The 24260-nt window shown below is 38.3% G+C and overlaps 1 protein-coding gene across 1 annotated transcript in view; it reads left to right on the top strand.

The window, feature by feature from the left end:
• Positions 1–24219, top strand: part of ZC3H12C (zinc finger CCCH-type containing 12C) — a 70245-nt gene extending 46026 nt beyond the window's left edge. The window contains exons 3-6 of the mRNA XM_027082370.1: positions 6950–7089; positions 13440–13674; positions 16180–16286; positions 16924–24219. Of these exons, the coding sequence (XP_026938171.1) occupies positions 6950–7089; positions 13440–13674; positions 16180–16286; positions 16924–18320 (1879 nt within the window). The 3' untranslated portion in view covers positions 18321–24219. The remainder of the gene's footprint in view (positions 1–6949; positions 7090–13439; positions 13675–16179; positions 16287–16923) is intronic.
• Positions 24220–24260: the final 41 nt, after the last annotated feature.

The raw sequence follows: 24260 nt of genomic DNA, 5'->3' as shown, positions 1-24260 counted from the left end.
TTAGTTTGCACCATTTGCTAATTGTTTCCTGTCTGATTTCAAGCGGAGAGGGGGTGTCTCCTGATGGAGATGGTAAAGTTTTATAGGTAGCGTCCCTTGTATCTTCCTCAGTCTCTAGCTATCTTCTTACAATAGTAACGTACTGACTTTTCATTGGCAACATCCTATCTTCTTACAATAGTAAGGCACTGACTTTTCATCGGCAAGTCCTATCTTATTTGTTGGTAGCCCCAGAAAAGTATATGCTCCCTGTGTGAATAAGTAGGTAGGTAACACTGCAATCTTGAGTTTCTTTTTGGCTTCACCTTTCTCCATTTTTTCCCCCAAACTGGATTACTGTTGCCAATACCTGAGAAACTGTCTATTTTTTGACATACAGATACCTTTTCTCTTACTTGTGCTTGCAACAAGGCTACCACAGAAGTGGAGAGGATTAAGAGTCTATTCTGATCCACCCCTGTATCCATCCCCATTCATTTAGAAAATGCCTTGGTGAACCACTGATGGAAATCACTGGGGGACTCATGCAGGAGCAGCACTGCAGCTTCTCTCAGGCCACCTTTTGCAGAAAGACTGCAAAGTCTGCCATCAGCAGTGCCTCGCAATGGGTGTCCTAGGTTTGAGGAGCAGCCAGAGTTGTTGCGGAAGGTGCCGGAAGCCATGACACTCCATTTGCCCCATCACATCTGTTCCCTTAGTCAAGCAGACTCACCTAAGGCAACATTCCAAGTTACAGTCAGTGTCCATCCTCACACACAGGGTTGCAAACTGAAAACATGCTGTAGAAAACCTTGGCACATTTTTGCAGATCTTTCCAGGGCACTGGAAAATAACTCTTAAGATGGATATCAGCTAGGGGGAAGGGATGTGGTACCCTTACCACATCTGATCCACCCAGCAGTACTGGATAACTTCTGAAGGGTATTTGAATCCCTGTAGCTCCGAAGGGAGAAGGCTGATTTTTCTCTACACTGAGTTGAAAACTAAGTTGGTTTGTATGGCACTATAGTTTCAGGCTCATTTTGCAATTTAAAAGCCTGACTCCTTTTGTTTCCCCTTCCCTCCAAGTTATCAGGGAAACCATTTGCCAACCTGATGCCTTAATTCTAAGACAGTTTCTTATCCAGATTTTCAGACTCCTTGCTCCTTCCTCTTAATCATTTCTGCTTCCCTAGCTATGTTTTGCATGTTGAGTGTAGGGGGAGTCTTGGAGGTGGAGTCCATACCAGAACATTCAAAATAAGGCTGGCAATTCTCCCTCTTCCAAAGGGAAGTTATCCCGGGATCCTGAAGTCCCTGGGAACCATCTGTCCAAGAAGGCATCATCTCCTCTTTCTAGGTCCCAGAGAAGGCAAAGAAGGTGAAGGGGGGTAGAAGGAGCAGTAGCAGAGAAGTGTTGAGAACCTGGAGAAACAAAAAGGTGCTTTCAGTTTCTTAATCTCTTCCTTCAGTTTTTTTAATTCATTCTTACTGGCTGTCTAGTTCATTCTTTCATTTATTTCCTGAGATCCAGAGATACCAATAACCCTTTTATTTTAAGTAGGGTTTTTCTAAAAATCTGTGTAAATATACCAATTTGTCTACTTTAAATGAGCCTTCCTCTGGCCATTGCAAAGCAGGATTTTTATAAACATGCCTATTCAAAACATGACAGAGTAAAGTAAGCCCTTTAAGAAAGAGACCTTCTGGCAGGCTCCTTATATTTTCTACATTAAAGCCAGTGTTGAATCACACACAACCTTCAAGCCTCTATTACCCATTTTGCTCAGCAGGAACTCAGAATTAGCAGTGAGAGTTTGGCATTTTCCCTGGGAAACCAAACCCACTGAGCCAAAGTAGTCAAAGGAACACTTTTTAGCAAACATCCAGGGTCTCCAACCTAATCAATGGTGGCTACAAACCCTGTAACAAATTCATCAGCGGGACTCACTTGAGGTATACCATCCTTATTGCCAAATTGTTGAAATACGAAAGAAATTGAGGCCCACAGGAACATGCCAATTCATAAATATAGAACTAGCTGTTTTTACTACTGAGGGAAAAAACCCTAAATGCACGCAGATACAGCCTGTAAGATGGCTACAGAACTATAATGAATTTTCTTCTCTATTTGTGGAATTAGAGCTACAGTTTGTAAACATCATCCTACTCTTTTAGTAAACACTCAACAGACAGTTAATTTGCACCAGTAGCTACATTGTGCTCACTCTGACATCCTGTTTTTCATATTTTTTTATATCAGGCTTACTCTTTTTATAATTCTTTATCAGAGCCTCCTACCCTTGCCCCTTATATAGTAACCAGCACATATGATTAGTCACATCCTTCAACACGCCTCATAAGGTTAGGTCAAGTTCAGTCTCTCCCAGCCTCTCCCAGTCTGTAAGTCCCACCTGCAGTTTGGAGCTACCTGGTAGTTTTCTGCTCAGGCTTTCACTGTTACTAGGGATGATTCTGGGCCTTGGCAGCTAGCAGGGACTTCCATGCCAGCAGCAGCCATTCCAGGGATTTCCTAGCTGGCATTCATTTGTTTGGCCTGATCAGGAGAGGATTGGCTGGGGAAGTATTGGACATGCAGGGACCAACCCTACACATCCCCACTTGCCTGCTTCTTTCTGTCCCACCCATAGAGAAGACATTAGCCTGCCCCCATGTGAGATCTGAGGCTGGGCCAACTGCTGATTGCTTTAAATCTGATTTCAAGTTACTATGGGGTTTTACTCTACCTGGATGTGGAATTACTATGTTTGAGAGAAAACACGCCTTCACCTTTATAAAGTATTGCCAAATTGCTCTCCTAAATAGTCATACCATTTATACTCCCACCTGTAATGTATGAGTTCCCACTTTCACACATCCTTGGCAACATCTGGTGTTTGCAGACTTTTATTTTTTCCAGTACGATGGGTGTGAAGTGGTGTCTCACTTTAGCTTAATTTGCATTTCTTCACTGTTGAGCATCTTTTCATGTTTGTTGGTCATTTGGGTTTCCTCTCTTGAGGATTCACTGTTCATATCTATTGCCTTAAAAAAAAAAAATGGTTACCCTTCTCAATGTATAGGAGTACTTTATGTATTACGAGTACTAGTCTTTATCAGTCCTATGTATTGAAAAATACCTTCTTCCAGGCTATGGCATTTTTATGGAGTCTTTTTCATAAAGATGTTTTATGTGCTCAAATGTATCATTCTTTTCCTTGATAGTATGTGATTGTGTCTTCTTTAAGAAGAATCTCCCTATCTTGACATGAATATCTCCTTTAATTTCTTCTAAAAAGTTTTACAGTATTTTCATTTTTAAATCTTTGAACTATATACAATTTATTTTTATGTATGGTATGAGGTAAAAATACAATTTTATTTTTTCCACATAAATAATCAATTGCCCTGGTACCATTTGTTAAATGATCCATCTTTTCTTTATCTGTAATGACACTTTTATGATTTATACACACCTGTGTGTATGTGTGAGAGAGAGAGATCTTAGGCTCACTTGTCTGTTATACTTTTTCTGTTTTTTTTTTTATTTTTGCCAGTAAAACACCAATTGGATTTCTGTAGTTTTATGCACAAGTATTGATAGCTAGTGGGGAAGTTCCTCCTCTTTTGTTCTTCAGAATTGCTTAACTATCCTTGGCCTTTTATTTTTCCATACTAATTTTAGGATCAGCTTCTCAAGTTCCATAAAAAAAACCCTTTCAGGATTTTTATTGGGATTTCAGTGCACTTATAGATTAATTTGAGAATTGCCATCTTCATACATTGAGTCTTACCATCCATGAAACTGGTATATCGTTCCTTTCATTTAGGTCTTCTCTTACTCCCTTTAAAACAGGTTTTCAATTTTCATTTTCTCTATAAAGCTCTTGGGATATCTTTTCTTCTTTAGATCTGTTTCGTTTTTGTAACTATTAAAAATGGCGTCATTTTTCAAATTAAAATTTTCTTTTTTTGCGGTATGCGGGCCTCTCACTGTTGTGGCCTCTTCCGTTGCGGAGCACAGGCTCCGGACGCGCAGGCTCAGCGGCACAGCCGCTCCGCGACATGTGGGATCTTCCCGGACCGGGGCACGAACCCGTCTCCCCTGCATTGGCAGGCGGACTCTCAACCACCGCGCCACCAGGGAAGCCCTAAAATTAAAATTTTAAATCGGTTTACTGGTGTATAGCAACATCTTTAATAACGTATTGTCAAAGAACATTGTATGATAGATTCTTGATGTCTGTTGAAATCTGTTCTGTGGCCTAGTGCACAGCCAATGTGTTCTTGTTCCATGTGTTCTTGAAAAGGTTTTCTCTTTAATTTTGTACAGGGTTTTGTATATGTTCATTAGGTCACCTGTAATCGATTATTCACTTGTCTGTATTCTTACTAAATGTTTTCTGCTTCACCTGTCAATTAGTATTATTGTGGATTTGTTTATTTCTTCTTGTCATCCCGTGATCTTTTGCCTTACACTGAGTTCACAATTATTATAGCTTCCTTGTGAATTGTTCCCTTTTTACTATTATGTAATAACTTTTTACCCCTGGTAACGTTTCTGCCTTAAAATATATTTTTTTCTGATATTCATAGAATTTTCTGTTGGTTTATGGTATGAGTAAGGCAGCAGTTAAGGATGTGTTTAGCTGCAAATAACAGAAAATTTCACTACAGTTTTTTAAACAAATGTTGGGGAGGTATTTTTTCTCAAATAACAAAATCAGAGATTGATGTGGGTCCATCAACAGTTGATATGGTTCTATTTGCCATTCACAGTGTGGTGCCTCTCATCCTCTTGCTTGCGTTCTCCCTAGGAGGTTTTGTGGGAAGGGGGTGCGGGGCTGTGGGCAGAGGGGAAGAGCAGATAATGGGAACGACCTGTTGTCAGTGTCGCACATGGTATAATACCTGGGTTAGCATCTGTAGAATCTTAGTCCCATGTTTGTAAGTGGTTTGCTGTTTACACACAGTTTATGAAAGTTATTTAGTTAGAAAGATGGAATCTTCTCTTTCTACAGTAAAATGTGATGGTTGTCTTTACCAAGTGAAATCACCTGAAAGAAAATGCTTATGCAGTCCTCTCTTTAGAGCCAGAAGCAGTTAAATTCTTAAGTCTCAGTAAACCAAATGTCATAATGACTAGCAAAGCATAATACATTTAGATCTCAAAGCATTAATGCAAAATAAAAATATACTTGTGTCTTAGCAAGTTGAGTTTTGTATTTAGGAATAATTAGTATATATATTCTCATGAGAGAATGCCATCATTTTTTTATTTTTTATAAATTTATTTATTTTATTTATTTATTTTTGGCTGTGATGGGTCTTCGTTGCTGCGTGTGGGCTTTCTGTAGTCGCGGAGAGTGGGGGCTACTCTTCACTGTGGTGTGCAGGTCTCTCATTGCGGTGGCTTCTCTTCTGGAGCACGGGCTCTAGGGCTCTCGGGCTTCAGTAGTTGTGGCATGCAGGCTCAGTAGATGTGGCTCGCAGGCTCTAGAGCATAGGCTCAGTAGTTGTGGCGCATGGGCTTAGTTGCTCCGCAGCATGTGGGATCTTCCCGAACCAGGGCTCGAACCCATGTCGCCTGCATTGGCAGGCGGATTCTTAACCACTGCACCACCAGGGAAGCCCCAGCCATCATTTTTTATATTTCTTCAGAAGACTGCTTAAATTTCAGTATTTTCCATGAAACCTAGCATCACTCTGTGTCATTTGCTGGGGCATTGTTGAAGCCATCAGGTATCCCTTCTTTCCAAGAAAATGTGCCTCAAACTCCCCCTTCCCTTATCCCTTTCTCTGAGACTTTCAGTGCATCTGATTTCAACTCTAATGTTGCCCCAGACCATTAGGACAGGTCTATGGAACATAAACAGTTTCTGAGGTTTGCATTTATAGCCTTCAATACCTATAAAGCAAGTTGGTCTATTTCTGTTTTGTCCTTCAAACATGAGTAGTCATATTTAGATAGTTTTAGTGCTTCCCAGGGGACCACTAGAACAGTATATTAATATACCTAATGTTTGATTTGTGCTAAAAGGTAACAGAGCATTTACTTACCTTATTCCATTCAGTGCACCTTAGCCCAAGAACAAAGAATATCTATCTCCATTATAGATAAGAATGGAGCCTTCAGTGCTCAAACTGTAAAAAAGTGTACTTATTGCATTCAAAGCAGAAGACTGTTTCTTTTAAAACATTAGAATAGTGTTACTTTGAATTATTAGGTTAAAGTACACAAGCAGAGCCTGGTGCTAGATAAATATTTATTGAATGACTACACTTTTAGTTGGGCATTTTCTTTTAGGCACTAAAACTGCTAATCCAATTTTGAATGCCCTTTTGTCATCATTAATCCTTGTGCAACACAATATTGTTAAACAGAAACCAGGTGTCTTTTCACTGAAGGACGGAAAATGTTTCTTGTATGAGATTAAGCATTGAGTTTTTCACTTGAGTGCATGTGTGTATGTTGTTTTACATTGGTCACCTGATAAATTTTGTGCATTGCTTAATCACTGGATTGAAATATACACATAGGAACTCTTGAAAAGGAAGAGTTTTTAGAAACTCTTAAGTATTCCATTCCACTGTTTTTACAGATTTTTTTTCTCTGTGACTTCTTTTTTACATTTGACTGAAATTACTCTCATTGTGGCTGAGGCCCGTTTTTCCCTCTCCTATCAAAACGAGCTTGTATCTTTCTAACTAGTTAACCTTTACAACCTCACATTTGAAAACTCAGTTTTCTTTATTCTTCACACAGTAATCATCCCAGTTTTCTTTTTGTTCTTCACAGATTTTTCACTCCTCGGTTATCTTAATGTTTCTCTGAGCCCTAAAACTCTATCTTAAATTTGAATTTCTTATTAATATTTTAATTATGTTATCACATCTGTTTACAAATTTGAATTAATGGAGTCAAATTTAGGTTTTGTTGTGTTTTAAGTGTTCTAAAATAATCTTTTAGCCATGGAAACAAAGAAGTCTTTTCCTGCCGAGGAATAAAATTAGCAGTGGATTGGTTTTTGGAAAGAGGCCACAAGGATGTTACCGTCTTTGTTCCTGCTTGGAGGAAAGAGCAGTCCCGACCTGACGCGCTCATCACAGGTGAGCCCGCAAGCTTCCGTGTGTACCTGAGCCAGTGTCTTGCTGAATAATCTGTGTGTCTGCTTCTGTTTACTAAGTTTGTGTGACTGCCACATTCACTTGGGTGGGACATTAAAGTTATTTTCGAGTTTAAAAACTATTGGGTTATGTTAACTAAACAGTAATTCTTGCTACATAAGCCAGTTCTTTTTTTTTCATTTGGAAACTTTTTACTTCAAATTTTGTAAAAATTCTGACTTTTAGAGACATGCTAGGAGTCAAGAGGCCTAGATTCAAATTCCAACTGTGCTAGGTACTGTCCATGGCACTTTGAGCAGCACATTGACCCTCTTTGGACCCCAGTTTTCTCATCTGCTGTATGAAATTAGGTGGTAATCAAATTCTAGTGACTGCAGATCAATAAAGACCTGTGAGATCCTGGGAGCATGCTGTCTGGTGTCAAGTAGAGGAAATGACTCGATCCCAATAAAGTATCAGTATTTTGCATTATCTTGTAATTTTTAAATGTATGAGTTTCAGGCAGAGGTGTCCCCTGTAACTGTTAATTATTGCTGCCCAACATTTTGCTCAAGTCAGTGATTCTCAACTGGCACCCAACCCCTCCTGCCCCTCTCTTCCCCAACATTAACAAAACTGAGGAACCTGTGTGAAGAAAATAACAGCACTTGTCAAATCAATGCAATCCCTATCAAATTGCCAACGGCATTTTTCATAGAACTAAAAGAAAACATTTTACAATTTGTATGGAAACAAAAAAGACCCAGAATAACAAAAGCAATCTTGAGAAAAAAAAAACAGAGCTGGAGGAATCAGGCTCCCTGACTTCAGACTATACTACAAAGCTACAGTAATCAAGACAATATGGTACTGGAACAAGAACAGAAATATAGATCAGTGGAATAGGATAGAAAGCCCAGAGATAAACCCATGCACCTATGGTTACCTCATCTATGACAAAGGAAGAGAGAATATACAGTGGAGCAAAGACAGCCTCTTCAATAAGTGGTCCTGAGAAAACTGGACAGCTACATGTAAAAGAATGAAATTAGAACACTCCCTAACACCATACACAAAAATAAACTCAAAATGGATTAAAGACCTAAATGTAAGGCCAGACACTATAAACCTCTTAGAGGAAAACATAGGCAGTACACTCTTTGACAGAAATCGCAGCAAGATCTTTTTTGACCCACCTCCAACAGTAATGAGAGTAAAAACAAAAATAAACAAATGGGACCTAATTAAACTTAAATGCTTTTGCACAGCAAAGGAAACCATAAACAAGACAAAAAGACAACCCTCAGAATGGGAGAAAATATTTTCAAACAAAGCAACTGACAAAGCATTAATCTCCAAAATATACAAAGAGCTGATGCAGCTCAATATCAAAAAAGCAAACAACCCAATCAAAAAATGGGCAGAAGACCTAAATAGACATTTCTCCAAAGAAGACGTACAGATGGCCAGCAAACACATGAAAAGATGCTCAACATCACTAATTATTAGAGAAATGCAAATCAAAACTACAATGAGATATCACCTCACACCGGTCAGAATGGCCATCATCACAAAATCTACAAACAGTAAATGCGGGAGAGGGTGTGGAGAAAAGGGAACCCTCTTGCAGTGTTGGTGGAAGTGTAAATTGATGCAGCCACTATGGAGAACAGTATGGAGGTTCCTTAGAAAACTAAAAACAGAGCTACCATATGACCCAGCGATCCCACTACTGGGCATATACCCTGAGAAGACCATAATTCAAAGAGAGACATGTACCACAGTGTTCATTGCAGCACTATTTACAATAGCCAGGACATAGAAACAACCTAAATGTTCATCAACATAGGAATGGATAAAGATGTAGTACATATATACAATGGAATATTACTCAGCCACAAAAAGGAACGAATTTGGATCATTTGTAGAGGTGGGGATGGACCTAGAGACTGTTATACAGAGTGAAGTAAGCCAGAAAGAGAAAAGCAAATATATATTAACGCATATATGTGGAACAACCTAAATGTTCATCAACAGAGGAATGGATAAAGATGTAGTACATATATACAATGGAATATTACTCAGCCATAAAAAGGAACGCAACTGGATCATTTGTAGAGGCGGGGATGGACCTAGAGACTGTTATACAGAGTGAAGTAAGTCAGAAAGAGAAAAGCAAATATATATTAACGCATATATGTGGAATCTGAGACCAATGGTATAGATGATCTTATTTACAAAGCAGAAATAGAGACACAGACATAGAGAACAAACATATGGATACCAAGGGGGAAGTGGGGGGGTGGAATGAATTAGGAGATTGGGATTGACATATATACACTATGATACTATGTATAAAATAGATAACTAATGAGAACCTCCTGTATAACAGGGAACTCTACTCAGTGCTCTGTGGTGACCTAAATGGGGAGGAAATCAAAAAAAGAGGGGATATATGTATATGTATAGCTGATTCACTTTGCTGTACAGTAGAAACTAACACAACCTTGTAAAGCAACTATACTCCAATAAAAATAAAAACAAATGGAGTGACCACCCACCATGTACCCCAAGGGAAGATTATTTTATTTTTATCTATAATTATTAAATTTTATTAAATTAGAATAAGAATCCATAGACAAGTTATGGTGGAACTCAGAGCCATGGAATCAGACCCTAGCCTATATAAACTGTAGCGTGGGAGGGGTGGGCATAATTCAGTTGGCCGTACCAAGACATTGGATAACTCTTTGGAAAAAATATACATATTTAGATCCTTATCTTACACCATATAATGCAGATGGTTGAAGAATTAATTGTCAAAAATCTCCATTAGAGATTATAAATAGTCTTTGAGTGGCTGGGGAAGACCTTTCTAAAATTAAAATTTTAGAAGAAATTGTGAAAGGAAAGATAGATTTAATTGGCTCAAACTTCTGTATTTTGGGACGTTCTCTTAACAATGAGAAAATTTTTTTATTTGCTTAAGAAAAAGTACAACAAATAAACAAAGAATCCATGTCCTGAACATATAAAGAGCTCCTACACACTGATAAAACAGTATATAATTGGTAACGTAGCAGGAATAGACAGTTCACGGAAGAATGCAAGTGCCAGATAAGACGAAAAAGTGTTCAACCTCATTAGTAATTAAAGAAATGAAAAAAAAAATGAAAAAAAAAAGAAATGAATATTTTAAAAACTGTTATTTTTTTACCCATCAAATTAGCAGGGATTTAAAAACTGATAATACTCAGTGCCCGGAGGGAGTTACTCCTATACTGATGTGGAAATGTAGATCATTACAACCTTTCAGGAAAAGTTTGATCTTAAAGTGTAAATACTTGGATCTACTAGTTCCCCTTCTAGGAATAATTCCGCAGAAAATAAACAGAGGTACAGGCAAAGATTTTAGACCACAAATACATCCAGTACAATATTAGTTAGAAAAAAAAATGGAAGAAAAACATACATTCATTAGAAGAATGGCTCAATAAATAAGTATATATCTATATGATAGAATATGTAGTATTAGAATATTTAGGCAGAATTTTTAATGATCTCAGGAAGTGCTATCTTACGTAAAAGGCAGCCTTTGTTATTGTGTGTGTGTGCACATATACATACATACATACATATATACACATGTGTATAGAAGGAAAAAATACACAGAAAATGATTAGAAGGAAATATGCCAAAATATTAACAGTAATTGCCTCTGGGTCATGTCCTTATGATCTCTTATTTTCTCCCTACTTCTTACTTTTTCTTACTTTCCCAATTTTTTACAGGAAACTACAATACGTTAATAATCAGGGAAAAGATAAACTGAAAAAGAAAAAACAATGTTTAAACACGTAAATGAAAGCTTCTTGAGTGTGAAAGGAATATGAGATCAAGAAGGGAAAATGGTACTACTCAGTGTGAGATGTGGCTGAGTTTAATTTTTAAAATACCAGCACGCCAGGTCTCTGGAACTCATCAGTATGCAGTTTACTTTGTAAAATGTGTACCACTGTAATCAGAGGTTGTTAGGTGTTTTCTCCCCCAGATAATAATTCTTTTGACTAAAACCCTCAACCAGATAATGCCTGGTAAATTGAATAGTCCAGTCTGTTTTCACCATACCAAAAAAGAAACTTGATAAGAAATATTTTAAAGTTCTCAGTATAGATTCAAACTAGCGCGTTAGCCAGGCTTCCATTGATTGAATAAATATTTAACAAGCAAGCACGAGGCTATGTATCAGGTACTGTGCTAGGAACTAGAGATTCAGTTAACTTACCAGCTAGACTGACTTCATATTTATTTAGGTTAGGACTATTTATCCCAATTAATTAGCACTAATTTTCTTCCTAATTAGTGTCCTTTTAACCTCCTTAGCTGGTAAAGAAATGCAAATTAAGCAAGATGGTGATGACTATTAGGCCACCACCTCACTCCTCCAGTCGCTTCCAGGATCCAGGCATATCCTATACAAGTAAACACAAATAAAGGGCCACGGATTATGCATGAACATGGACAGTGAATAAACTGGAAGCCCTCAAAATACACATCTTTAAGTAGCTTACATATTCCTTTCACAGACATTTATTGAGGATCTGCTGATGTGCTAATATGTCCTTGTGCTGAGTGCTGATGGGCACACAGATAAATGAGCCACCTGCCCTCAAAGTGTTTGTTAGGGGGCACACAAAATAACTATAATATGGCAAATCCTGTGGCTGAGACTGGGCTTTTGATTTTGTATTGGTTTTCTGTGATTTTCAAAAGATTTTCAAAAGAGATCAATAATTACACGCATCTATTAGGCAAAATCAAGTTGAAGGACACAGTGTTTATTGAGAGCTTGCCCGGCACTCTACTAGGTGCTTTTACATGTGATAACTCATTGACTCCTCATGGCCTACAATCTGCATTTGAGGACATGACAGAGCAGGTTCAATAAGACCACGATTGCCAGATAGAGAAAGTGGCAGAACCTGAGATTTATCCACGAGTTGCTGACTTTGACATTCATATTTCTTCCACTTCTACTCTGCTGCTTTCCTAAACCAAAGTTCTGGTCCTAATGAACTCATTTGTCTGGAACGTCATGAAGTCTGTATGCCAAGCTGACCCATGTCACTCTTCCTTCCCCCTCCCCCCACACCCTGCTCATACTTCTCTTGTGGCGATCACAGCCCCTGCTCTCCCAGTTTACAGACTCGTCCGGCCCAATAACTTGAGGCCTCCTTGAGGAGAAAGTGTTCTTCATCTTGAGGGCCATTGACGCTTAGACAGCACATACCATAGAGTAGGCATGTAGTGATCATCTGCTGAAAAGAGAGATTTTTTTTTTAATTAGTAACTCCAGTTAATAAGCATTGAGGAGAAGTGAGCCTTTGTTTTAAAAAATTCATGACATCTGTCAGCTTATACCCAGCACTCTGTGCCAGAATTTACAGGGGTGGGAAGTCAGGGAGTGGAAAAGCAAAGGTAGGAAGGAAGGCATGGTGAGGAGAGAATTTTATCATTAATCAAAATATGAGTTCTGGCACCTTTTTTTTTTTAAAAACCACTAACAAGTCAGTAGAATTAGAAAGTACTGAAAGAGTGTGCCCACCAAAGAGAAAATGGGCATTCCCCTACCTGTCCATATTTAATCAATGTCTGTTTTCCCCATATAATCACTTCTAATTTCTTATTCACTCAGTCCAGCCCCACAAGACTGCTGGCCTTTGTTAGCACCTGCTTCACAGGAAAGGACACAGAATGCAGAATAGCCATGTCCAGAACAACAGTTCTGACCTCACTGCCTGCTTCCTTTTTGAACCTTCTGCATCTTAAGACTCTTCCCTTTGCTACCTCCACCTCTTCTACTTTTCAAACTCTCCCACCATCACATCCACTAGTTAGAAAACGAGCACTACAGAATAAACAAATTTGGGGGAAAGAATCTGTTGCTCACACCGGAACCCAACACACCTGCTTCATTAGGATGGCGTAGTGCTAGGGATGTGTGAGAAGTTGGTTCACAGTGTAGAGCTGCGGGCTCCAGCTATCAAGCAAAAGCTTTATGTAATGAAAATCAGAATTTGCTCAGTCATGTTCAGGTTTTATGCTTTTAAACTTTTCATGTTTTTCAGGTTCACTTTTTTGGCTATTTTTTAAACCTTTTTTATTGAAAATCCTGAAGAAAAACTATTACTGGGAGTTACAAATTTGCTACATCTACAAACTGTAAATCATAATCCCTAGTTAAGTGGTTACAGGTATCCAGTTCATGTTATAAACACTCACTTTGTATGAAGGTTGCGAGATGTGTTTTGTATGTACTTATTACTGAAATTCTACCCTGATTATTCCTGCAGATCAAGAAGTTCTACGCAAATTAGAGAAGGAGAAAATCCTGGTGTTCACACCGTCCCGGAGAGTGCAGGGGAGGCGAGTGGTGTGCTATGATGACAGGTTCATCGTGAAGCTGGCGTTTGAGTCGGATGGTATAATTGTATCCAATGATAACTACAGGGATTTGGCAAATGAGAAACCAGAATGGAAAAAGTTCATAGATGAGCGACTATTAATGTATTCATTTGTCAATGACAAGTAAGTAAAACCACTTACTTACAGTAACACTGTTTCCCTGAAAATATAACTACCCCTGGGCAGCTGCTACAGAAGCCCTCTCTCTTTGCCACTGACCAGACCTAAGACAGTTTCTTCCAACCACTGATGTCCCCACTAATCCTCAGTGAGAGTAAGAAAACGGCAGAGTCCTGCCTCGGGAGGCCCTGTGTGAGTCGCAGGCTGCCCTTCCCCATAAGTGACTAGCAGAGCAGGTCTTCTGCGGCTGAGTGACTGGGAGTAACTGACACAGGGAGACTGGCCATCTTCAGAGGATGCAGATGTAGAACATACTGACCGCTAGAACCCTGCCTTTTGAAATCGACTTAGAGCATTGAGAACTTACTTCAATATACGATTTTTGAAATATATGATTTTTAAAAATTTAAAGCAATATAAGACTAGTCACGATTAAGTTGATGAATGGACAGATGACATGAACAAGATTGTCTCCTGAGAAATAAGTACCCAAGGATCAGTTCACCCACACAGTTCAAACCCATGTTTTCCAAGGGTCAACTGTATTTACAAATATGTGGGAAAGGCTCACCTGTTGATCATCAAAAATGCAAACTAAATCTACGAAGAGTATATTTTTTCACCCATTTAATTCATAAAATTAAAAAAACTTTTTTGCATATGCCTTATGCCGATGCAGGGGACAAGGGTTCTGCCCCGGTCCAGGAAGATCCCACATGCCTCCGCGGAGCGGCTGGGCCTGTGAGCCATGGCCACTGAGCCTGCGCGTCCAGAGCCTGTTCTCCGCAACGGGAGAGGTCACAAGAGTGAGAGGTCCGCGTACCACAAAAAAAAAAAAAAAATACCCTCTCAAACCAATAATCTCATTTCTTAGAGTATATAATGAGGAAAAAAGGAAGCCCAAATATGTTCATTTCTGTATATTTATAATTGCAAGACTTCAAAGGCAACTAAAGTTACTATAGAGAAAACAATTAAATTGCAATACATCTCCTAGTGGAATATTATTCAGCTATTCAGAATTATGATTATGAAAGCTGTTAAGAAACATGGAAAAATATTTATGTTAAAAAGACAAAGCATAAAATTACATCTGTGTTTGTAAAGTGATATGTACATACAGGAAAATGACTAAAATGCAACACGTAACTGGAAAATAATTGTGTTAAGATTGTAGGATTGAGTGATTTTGTCTTCTATTTTTAAACTTTTCGTGTTGCCATATTGTTTTTATAATAATCTTAAACATCATAGTTGCTAAGTGTTATTACTCAGGCATGTTGACACTCCCTTAATAGTTCAAACATTATTCACATTTTATGGGTAAACACTTGGTTTATTTCATGTTCAAACAGTGACATAACTAGTAGTCAAACTGCAATCATAACCTTGTTACAGTATTCATGCCATGAATTCTTGCTTCCATTGGACAATCAATCCAAAATAATAAGTTTATTTCCGTAAGATTTTTTTCTATCTCAGCTGAGAAGTACCTTATTATAGGGGGCAGAGAATGAATGTGGAATTAGACAAATTGAATCTTGACTAGGCCATGTGAACAGAGATAAAAATACTCAATTCATCTAAGCCTAGATTAGAAAAGTGTATTCATCTGTAACATGGAACTAACACTTCAAGGGTAAATTGTGAGGATGAGATGTAGTGACGTGTGCAGGGTGTCCAACATGTACTAGATGTTTGGGTAGTTTCAGTCTTCCCGTTCCTCTCTCCCACCTCTCCCTTCTGTCCCTCAGCTGATCCTCCTGGCGCCCACCTGCCTCATATTGCTTCACAAGATTAATGTTCATAAAACTTCTCCTAAAATGTCATTGTAGTCATTTTCTAAAGTCCTTACAAAATTCCAAGACTAAGAAAAGGAAGAATTAATTAGAACATGGTAGGCTCAAAACTTACTTGAATTAAAACAAATACAGGTTCAGCTTGAAACATTTTAATTTTGTTTTCATTAAGAAAAGAAAACTTCCTGTACTGTTTTTTTATCCTATCAATGTTTTATTATCTTTTTAAATTTATTCATTTATTTTTGGCTGTGTTGGGTCTTCGTTGCTGCATGCAGGCTTTCTCTAGTTGTGGCGAGCTGGGGCTACTCTTCGTTGTGGTGCGCAGGCTTCTCACTGCGGCGGCTTCTCTTGTTACAGAGCATGGGCTTTAGGCGTGCAGGCTTCAGCAGTTGTGGCACACAGGCTCAGTAGTTTTGGCTCACAGGCTCTAGAGCACAGGCTCAGTAGTTGTGGCGCGTGGGCTTAGTTGCTCCGCGGCATGTGGGATCTTCCCGGACCAGGGCTCAAACCCGTGTGCCCTGCATTGGCAGGCGGATTCTTATCCACTGCGCCACAAGGGAAGTCCCTATCCTATAAATGTTGAATCAAAATACTTGGATTAAAATTTCAAAAAAATACCTTGGGGTGAATAATCTTTACACTCTGTCTTTAGAATTAAATTGTCAGCCTCCTACTTAGGTATAATTTTGTATTATATCCATGACAGGTTCATGCCCCCAGATGACCCTCTTGGCAGACATGGTCCAAGCCTGGATAATTTTCTGAGGAAGAAACCTATTGTTCCTGAACACAAAAAGCAGCCTTGTCCATATGGTAACTTTCTTTATGAGTATTTAATACATGCCTTTAGAACACAATATATTGTTAAACTTTTGCTGTTAAAAATAAATTTGGATGGCATATAGTATGTGGTTCTTTTGAATGTAATTAAATTTAAGAAAAAGTCTATGTGAAAAAATTATTATTTTTACCTAGCTGGGTTCAACACATATGCATTTCCCTGAATTAAAACATGGTTTTGGTTAACTCTACATGAAGTAAGTTTTCAGGTAGATAAAAATTTGGAGTTCTTTCATCTAGCTACACATCAGATTAGCTTGGTTTTTTCACATCACGGCAGTACATTATGTTCTGCAAAACAGAATGTCCTACTAATTGCAGAGTCATAGTGGAAGAGAAGAGGCAGGTAGGAATTAAGGACACAGGGTATTAACCAAAACTCTGGAGGTGATTGTTACTCATTCAGCCAACTTTCTTATTGCTCTTGATAGTGCCGACGGGGGAAGACTGAAAGGCGGCATTTCTCAGAAACAAGTAGCGGAGTAGCAGTGAGCACAGCTCTCATTTCTGCCCTTGTTTCTTCTTCACGTTAAAAGAGCAGTGCCACACTGGGTGTCCAGGGTCTGACGGAATGAATGGCCCTTTGCCTAACTGATTTTACTCTTCACAGGAAAGAAGTGTACCTATGGACACAAGTGCAAATATTATCATCCAGAAAGGGGCAGTCAGCCTCAGCGGTCAGTGGCTGATGAACTGCGTGCCATGTCTAGAAACACAGCAGCCAAAACTGCAAATGAAGGAGGACTGGTGAAAAGCAACAGTGTCCCCTGCAGCACTAAAGCCGACAGCACTTCCGATGTTAAGCGAGGTGCTCCAAAGAGGCAATCGGATCCAAGCATAAGGACTCAAGTCTACCAAGACCTAGAGGAAAAGCTTCCCACCAAAAACAAACTGGAAACCAGGTCTGTACCTTCCTTAGTTAGTATACCGGCTACTTCTACCGCAAAACCCCAAAGCACTACATCTTTAAGCAATGGCCTTCCATCTGGAGTTCATTTCCCACCTCAGGATCAAAGATCACAGGGACAATATCCTCCAATGTTGATGGCAACCAAAAATCATGGAACGCCAATGCCTTATGAACAGTATCCAAAATGTGACTCGCCTGTCGACATCGGATATTATTCCATGTTGAATGCATATTCAAATCTGAGTATCTCAGGCCCACGAAGTCCTGAAAGGCGTTTCTCCTTAGACACAGACTATAGGATAAGCTCTGTCGCCTCTGACTGCAGCAGTGAAGGGAGCATGAGCTGCGGGAGCAGTGACTCGTATGTGGGGTACAGTGACCGCTCCTATGTCAGTTCTCCTGACCCGCAGCTGGAGGAGAATCTGAAGTGTCAACACATGCACCCTCACAGCCGCCTTAATTCTCAGCCCTTCCTGCAGAATTTCCACGACCCCTTAACCAGAGTGCAGAGTTACAGTCACGAAGAACCAAAGTACCATCACAAACCTCCCCTCCCACACCTGGCCGTGCACCTGCAGCACGCCGCCGTGGGGGCCCGGTCCAGCTATCCTGGCGATTACCCGTCTCCTCCGAGTTCAGCGCACTCGAAGGCACCACACCTGGGGCGGTCCTTGGTGGCCACGAGAATAGACAGCATTTCTGACTCTCGGCTGTATGACAGTTCTCCTTCCAGACAAAGAAAGCCTTACACCCGCCAGGAAGGGCTGGGAAGCTGGGATAGGCAGAGCTACGGGATCGATGTGTACGGCTACCGGCAGACTTATTCTTTGCCTGACACCTCCACGCAGCCGTGTTACGAGCAGTTCACCTTCCAGAGCCTCCCTGAGCAGCCGGAGCCCACCTGGCGCATCCCGTACTGCGGAGTGCCGCAAGACCCCCCCAGGTACCAAGACAGCCGAGAAAAGATTTATATCAACTTGTGCAACATCTTCCCACCTGACCTTGTGAGAATTGTCATGAAAAGGAACCCTCACATGACAGACGCCCAGCAGCTGGCTGCAGCCATTTTAGTGGAGAAATCACAGCTGGGTTATTGAAAGATGATGCATCTTTGTGGTGTTTAGTAGTTTTTTGTTCAGCTCAAATGCTGAGGGAGGTTTGCTACAATAGCACATGTGATCTCCTTCTCAGCAAGGAGGTTATATAGTATCCATTTATGTGAAATACTGTATCATGGAATCTGTATGTATAGCCCCACATAGTGGAAGTATCACGGGATTGCTTTACATTCAAACTTTTTTTTAATATTTCCTTTTTAAAGCTATATCCTTGGCTGGAGATTTTTCCAGTTTGATTTATTAGATGTATCTGTGATCTTTGATATTAATCTTTGGTGCATCAGGGGTTTATATGCAGCACTTTTTATCCTTGTTTCATGTTTTATTAACTTGGTGTTTGTCTATCAATTGCAAGCAATTACAATACCTTTAGAATGTTGAACATTTGACTAGACCTAGCAAACTATTTTTTCAAGCCAAGCATAATTGGAATCTTTTACAGCTTTTTAAGTTATTTTTATTTGGGGAAAGTGGGCTTCTTTGTGCTATAATCATTATTTATAGAAACAAAGATATACTACAGCACTGACTTTATATTTTAAACAAAATGAAAGTTACCAGTTTATGTTGAAATGGGTAACAGTATATATTAGAATGATTTACAGTATGGCACTTTTCGTTGTTTTATTTTCATTTGGATTTTCTGTGTTAAGTAATTTGTTAATTTAATATGGTTGATTTAAAGGAAAGCAGATGCAATCAATGGAAAAAATTGTTTCCATTTTTTTTTTTATAAAAAAGGCAAAAGCCATCAACTGTTACAGTTTAGAGCTTTGTTATCCAGCTATGATGTGCTTCTGGACAGTAGAAATGGAATTGAATTCCTAGACTTCCATTAACCTGTATTTTTTAATGTGTTTGTCTTTTTGTTTTGGGGCACAATACTGGATAAAATAACCCTTTTGCAGTACTTGCCTGTTTTTAACGAATCTAATTATTCTCAATGCAACTTTTATATTTAATATACCCTTTAGCTTTCCTGCTATTTATCAAGGCTGGCCTGAGGTGGTTTTATGTGTTGAGGATATGCAACATTTATTGATACTGCACTATAGAAATGGTGATGCAGGAGTTGTAAATGGTAACTTAAAATTTTTGTAAAATACTGTATATTTTCCATTTTCCTGAAGGTAGTTTTTTGGGGGGGCCTGTTATATTATTAAGGCCAGATTCTTGCCACAAATAGTGTAGTTTTAGATACAGACTAAAGTCTGTTCTCGTATTAGTAAGGGATATTTCTGGTTTCAAAGTCATGGGTTTTGCTGAGCGTGGATTCGTTTCTGTCGCTGGTTAGAAGAGAGATGATGCAATCAGTGGCAGACAATTGTGTGACTGACACGACTTCACCGCTGCCTCCAGTTTTTGAGTTTTACTTAGTGTAACAGACGCATTCCGATCTGTTTCTGGAGTGTGCCTAGATGCCCTGGTTATCCTTATTATTCTACCTGCTACAGTTTGAAGTAAAGCCCTGAAAAACCAGAAAGTACCTTTTACTGTTGATACAAATTGTATCTTTTTAACTATAAGAACTATTTTGATTTGTAGATCTAGTTAAAACACAGATGTGTAACTATGATTAGACTTTTGGGCAACATTTTATCCCTTATTTAAATACAAATTTTTAAAGTAAAATTGAGGTCTAGAATAGGGTAGAAAATAAAAACAATTTAGGTAAATAAAAGTGTCTGTCTTAGTTTTATATATTAAAATATATTAAATGAATTTATTGGCATTTTCTTTCTCCTAAAACTTATCTAGCGTGAACTTAACTTAAAATAAAGGTAAAATGCTGCCTGAAAATAACGTCCAAGCACCTTTGACTAGGACAACATTTTCACTACTCGTGTGACACTGTGTGTCGCATGAAGTAGGATTTGGGTTACAGTAAATGCTTCTAAAAGGCATTGTGCATATTGACATATCCAATAATCTGAACCATGTTCAGCAAACCTAATTCAGGAAAGTGGGGTTCACAGTCGCTGCTGCCGCCTGCTAGGTGAGGTGCCCCTCGCTGCGCCCGCAGAGGATACGGGCACGGCCGCATGGACCCACCGAGGCGTCCTCTGAGCGACCTGCTCACTTGTGAAATCGTTCTCCTGATTTTGTCGGTCACTCTCTGTAACAAGTTTAATGTAGATGCTAACCCAGTGCCAAAAGTAGAGTTACAAACGTGGAGTACCTTTCATCTCAGTCTTATTCTAAGCTTGCTTTTTTTTTTAGTATGAAATCATTTTTAAATTGTACAAGTAGGTTTTGCTTCCATTTTCTTAATTTTTGCATTTGAATTATTTGAAGATTCTGCCAAATTTTATGAAATTTCTTTAAATGAGGTCTTCGGTGAAATGTGTAACACACCCTTTAATTTGACTTCCTCATGTCTGTAGCTAAGTAGCTCTCATTGCTTTCCGGATTTTAGACTATGAAAAAACAGTGGGGCTTGCCGCCACGTGGCCTGACGTGAATAGCTCTGAATAGTCACGCTGAAATCCTGCAGTGTAGTTGACTGTGAGTTAAGAAATAGTTTTCTTATGTCAACAGGAAATTTGTCCCACCCCACCCGCGCTTTTTTTTTGAAGCACCGATGTTGCTTTCAGAGCTTAAGAATGAGATATTTGGCTGACTTTAGATGCAGCAATTTCTTAATTATCTAAAGCAATAAGTAAAAGGATCCATCATTAATTAAATTCAGAGCTGATCCCAAAACTTCATTTTAGCCAAAACTTTCACCTTAATCGTATCTTCAGACTTGCTAACAAATAACCGGAGAGAGGTATGTTAGTAAGTAGTAGAAGTGGTCAACTGATAGAAGAGGAGGATTCAGATTGGAATATTCTGCCCCTGAATAATTGACAGTTGACTGTTTTACACAGTAACTAGCCGGTTTGTTGTCTCTGTGTCTTAGTACAGAGGGAGTAGTACCCAACTGGCCAAATTCTGGCCCTTAGTATTTCCTCCTTTCTTGCATGTGACATCTAAGTTTTCAATTTCCTTTTTGTGATCACTGTATCCTCATAGAGTTTGTCATTGACCTAAACATTTGAAAGAAATGCACACCAGTATAAAATATTTGATACTGGTAGAAACTTGAACTTTGTGTTTTTATGAAAATTCATTTATGAGAATATGTAATATAACTAAAAAGAGTGTTTTTATATATATATATATACATACATGCATACATATTTGTTAAGAAGTATTAAAAATGGGAGAATGTTACGCTTTTGATGGCTAAGTTTTCCTTAATTAAACTGTTTCTTTGAGTTATGGACAACCAAGTCTGGAGTCTGGATGACCAATGATAAGATTTAGAACCACTTGAATGGAAAGCAACTCTTTACTGGCTTTATTCCTGGTATTTTTAAAGAATTATTTTGATAATTTTAATAGAATGTGTAATTTTAAAACACACAAAAAAAACTTAAAGTAGTATTGCTTATACAGATAATTATTTAACATGTCTTTTATGGACGTATCTATATGTATATAGACAGTAATATATTTATAAAACAAATATACTCTATGTTGTAGTCATTAGTTTGTAATAGGTGGGAAGATGGCCCTGGATATGTTTGTGTGTGTTTTGAAAACGCTTGAGCTGTTTTTCCCCTGACTTAATGGCATATACCCTAAGGGATATTTGGTTTTTATTATTCTTTTTGCTATTCAACTTCCTTATTCAAGATAAAATAAGATGTACAGTTTCCCGGCCATTCTGTTAGATGTGGCTCATCCATTTTATTATCCTCCAACTCCTGGAAAATTCCTGAGTGACCTGGAATCAAACAGGTTATGGCCAGAGAGATCAGTTATGTTCCAAATATGTTAAACATGGGAACTCAGCTGGGATGTTGAGCTTCTTTGGTATACACCAACAAATAAAATGAAGTATAAAATACATGAACTACACACGTGCATTTGAAGAAGAGAAAGCAGAGTGTTCATAAAAGTAGAGAAACATATGCGTTATTTTAGATTGCTCTGGGAAACCCCCTAGGGCAAGGGTTGACAAGCTTTTTCTGTAAAGGATGGGATAGTAAATAATCCAGGGCTTTGAGAATCATATGGTCTCTATAAACCACTCACCTCTGCCCTTACGGTGTAAAAGCAGCCACAGAAAATATATAAGTGAATGAGTGTGGCTGTATGCCAATGAAACTTTATTTTACAGAAAGGGGCGGCAGGCCCGATTTGGCCTGTGGGCCATAGTTTGCTGATTCCTGCCCTAGAGGGAGAAAAACAGGCATGTTAAGCAGTAAATCCTGAAATATGTTAACGTAAGAAATAATAATTATATTTTAGTTGGCATTCAAAGAAAATCCGTTATTGATGGCCTTCGAAAGATTTGTGAGACAGTCACATATGAAAGCATCTTAATCCACTTACGTTTTTTGCCTGGTCACACCCATTATTTATTAGAGATATTTCTTGTGTTTAACCACCCAAAAAAAGCATTGTGTAAAAAGATGTTGTAATAATTATTGGAGTTTTTTCATGACCTTTCTATTTCTACTGATAAATGGGAATCCTTACCTGCCTTTTGTTTTTTTAAGGGCCTAATGGACCAAAAATTCTGTTGTGTTTTGAAAATTAGCATATAATTGGCCATAAAATATTGTAAAGACTGCATTTATCAGTTACATTTTTCTGCTAGTTTTTGATTTCTAAAAAATGACAGATCAAAAATGGTTTTAAAGTAGATCAATATATTGTAAGTTTACATACTGTAACTTTATTCTGTAAAATTAAAAATTGTGACTAGTGTAATTGTGAGTGCACTTGCTGTATTGTGACTCTCTTTATAGGAAACAAAGTGTATCCCTGCTTTCTCTGTCCAAACCTTTAGTATAGATTTTTTTAAGACACTTTAGGACTGTCCTTGGTGAATGATATTCTTAACATTATCCTGTGTGATTTTTAAATTCATTGGAGTACACATCACTGAGCATGTTCATTCACAGTGCTTCATAAATTGTGTTAACATCGTAATATCATTTCCACCGGAACAGTAAAGTTTTGAACATTGCCATCCACTTAAGTAATTATACTTTCTTTTAGGATTGGAATATAACTCTAGCTTTTAACAGGTGTTTACTGTTTTAAATGGTTAATTTTTTTTCTTTAATGCCTTCTATTCACCTGCTTTCTGCTTCCGTTATAATAACACTTTCGTGTGTTGGAAGCAGCTTTTTCCCTAAGGTCTTTAGTCTTTAAAGGATTTAAAAACAATTTAAGGTTTTGACCACTTGACAATTGGGCAGTAAAAAAAAAAAAAAAAGTCTGTGCATGTTTCAATTCAATTTTATAGAATGTGTAAAATTTTTTAAACCATGTACCCAATTTGCCAATTTTCTGTCCAGATATTTCAGGTGAATAACAAATTATTCATTAAAGCTTTTGACCCCTTTCTTGAAGGAGCTTGTGCCTCAAGGGAAAAAGACATTGAAGAGCAATGGTTTGTTTTTATAAAGAATATGTTTTAGATTTCCTAAAGTTTTTGGAAATTATAAACGTCCCAGCTAATACACACATGCACACTTCCGCAGAGATGTGGACACGGCATTGCCAGTGAACCCAGTTACTGCTTTTATCTTTTCCTTCTAGGTTTTCTCCTCCCAAACCAGAGTTGTTTGCTGAGCGTACAAGTTCCAATTTGATCCTTCAAACTTTTCTTATAAGAAAATAAGACAAAGAATATGTTTAGAGCAACCATCTGATAAACTGATGTGATTCTATTTATCCTATGCCTGTTCTGTGTGTTTGTGTAATGGGATTTTTACAACTCCAAAAAGCGGTATTTTAGACCTACTGGAAATCCGAATAAAAACAGCTATGTGATTCTGCCACTGAGAAAAAACATTAAAAAATTCACTTTTCTTATGGTGGTTTGTTTTTGTTTCATGAAAAACTGGACATGCAGCA

Source organism: Aethalodelphis obliquidens, unplaced genomic scaffold (genome assembly GCF_003676395.1).
Source record: "Aethalodelphis obliquidens isolate GAN/ISIS:26980383/991018 unplaced genomic scaffold, ASM367639v1 scaffold46, whole genome shotgun sequence".
Taxonomy (NCBI): Eukaryota; Metazoa; Chordata; class Mammalia; order Artiodactyla; family Delphinidae; genus Aethalodelphis; species Aethalodelphis obliquidens.
The sequence above is the reverse complement of the archived record's forward strand: the minus strand, read 5'-3'. Positions and strand labels throughout refer to the sequence as shown.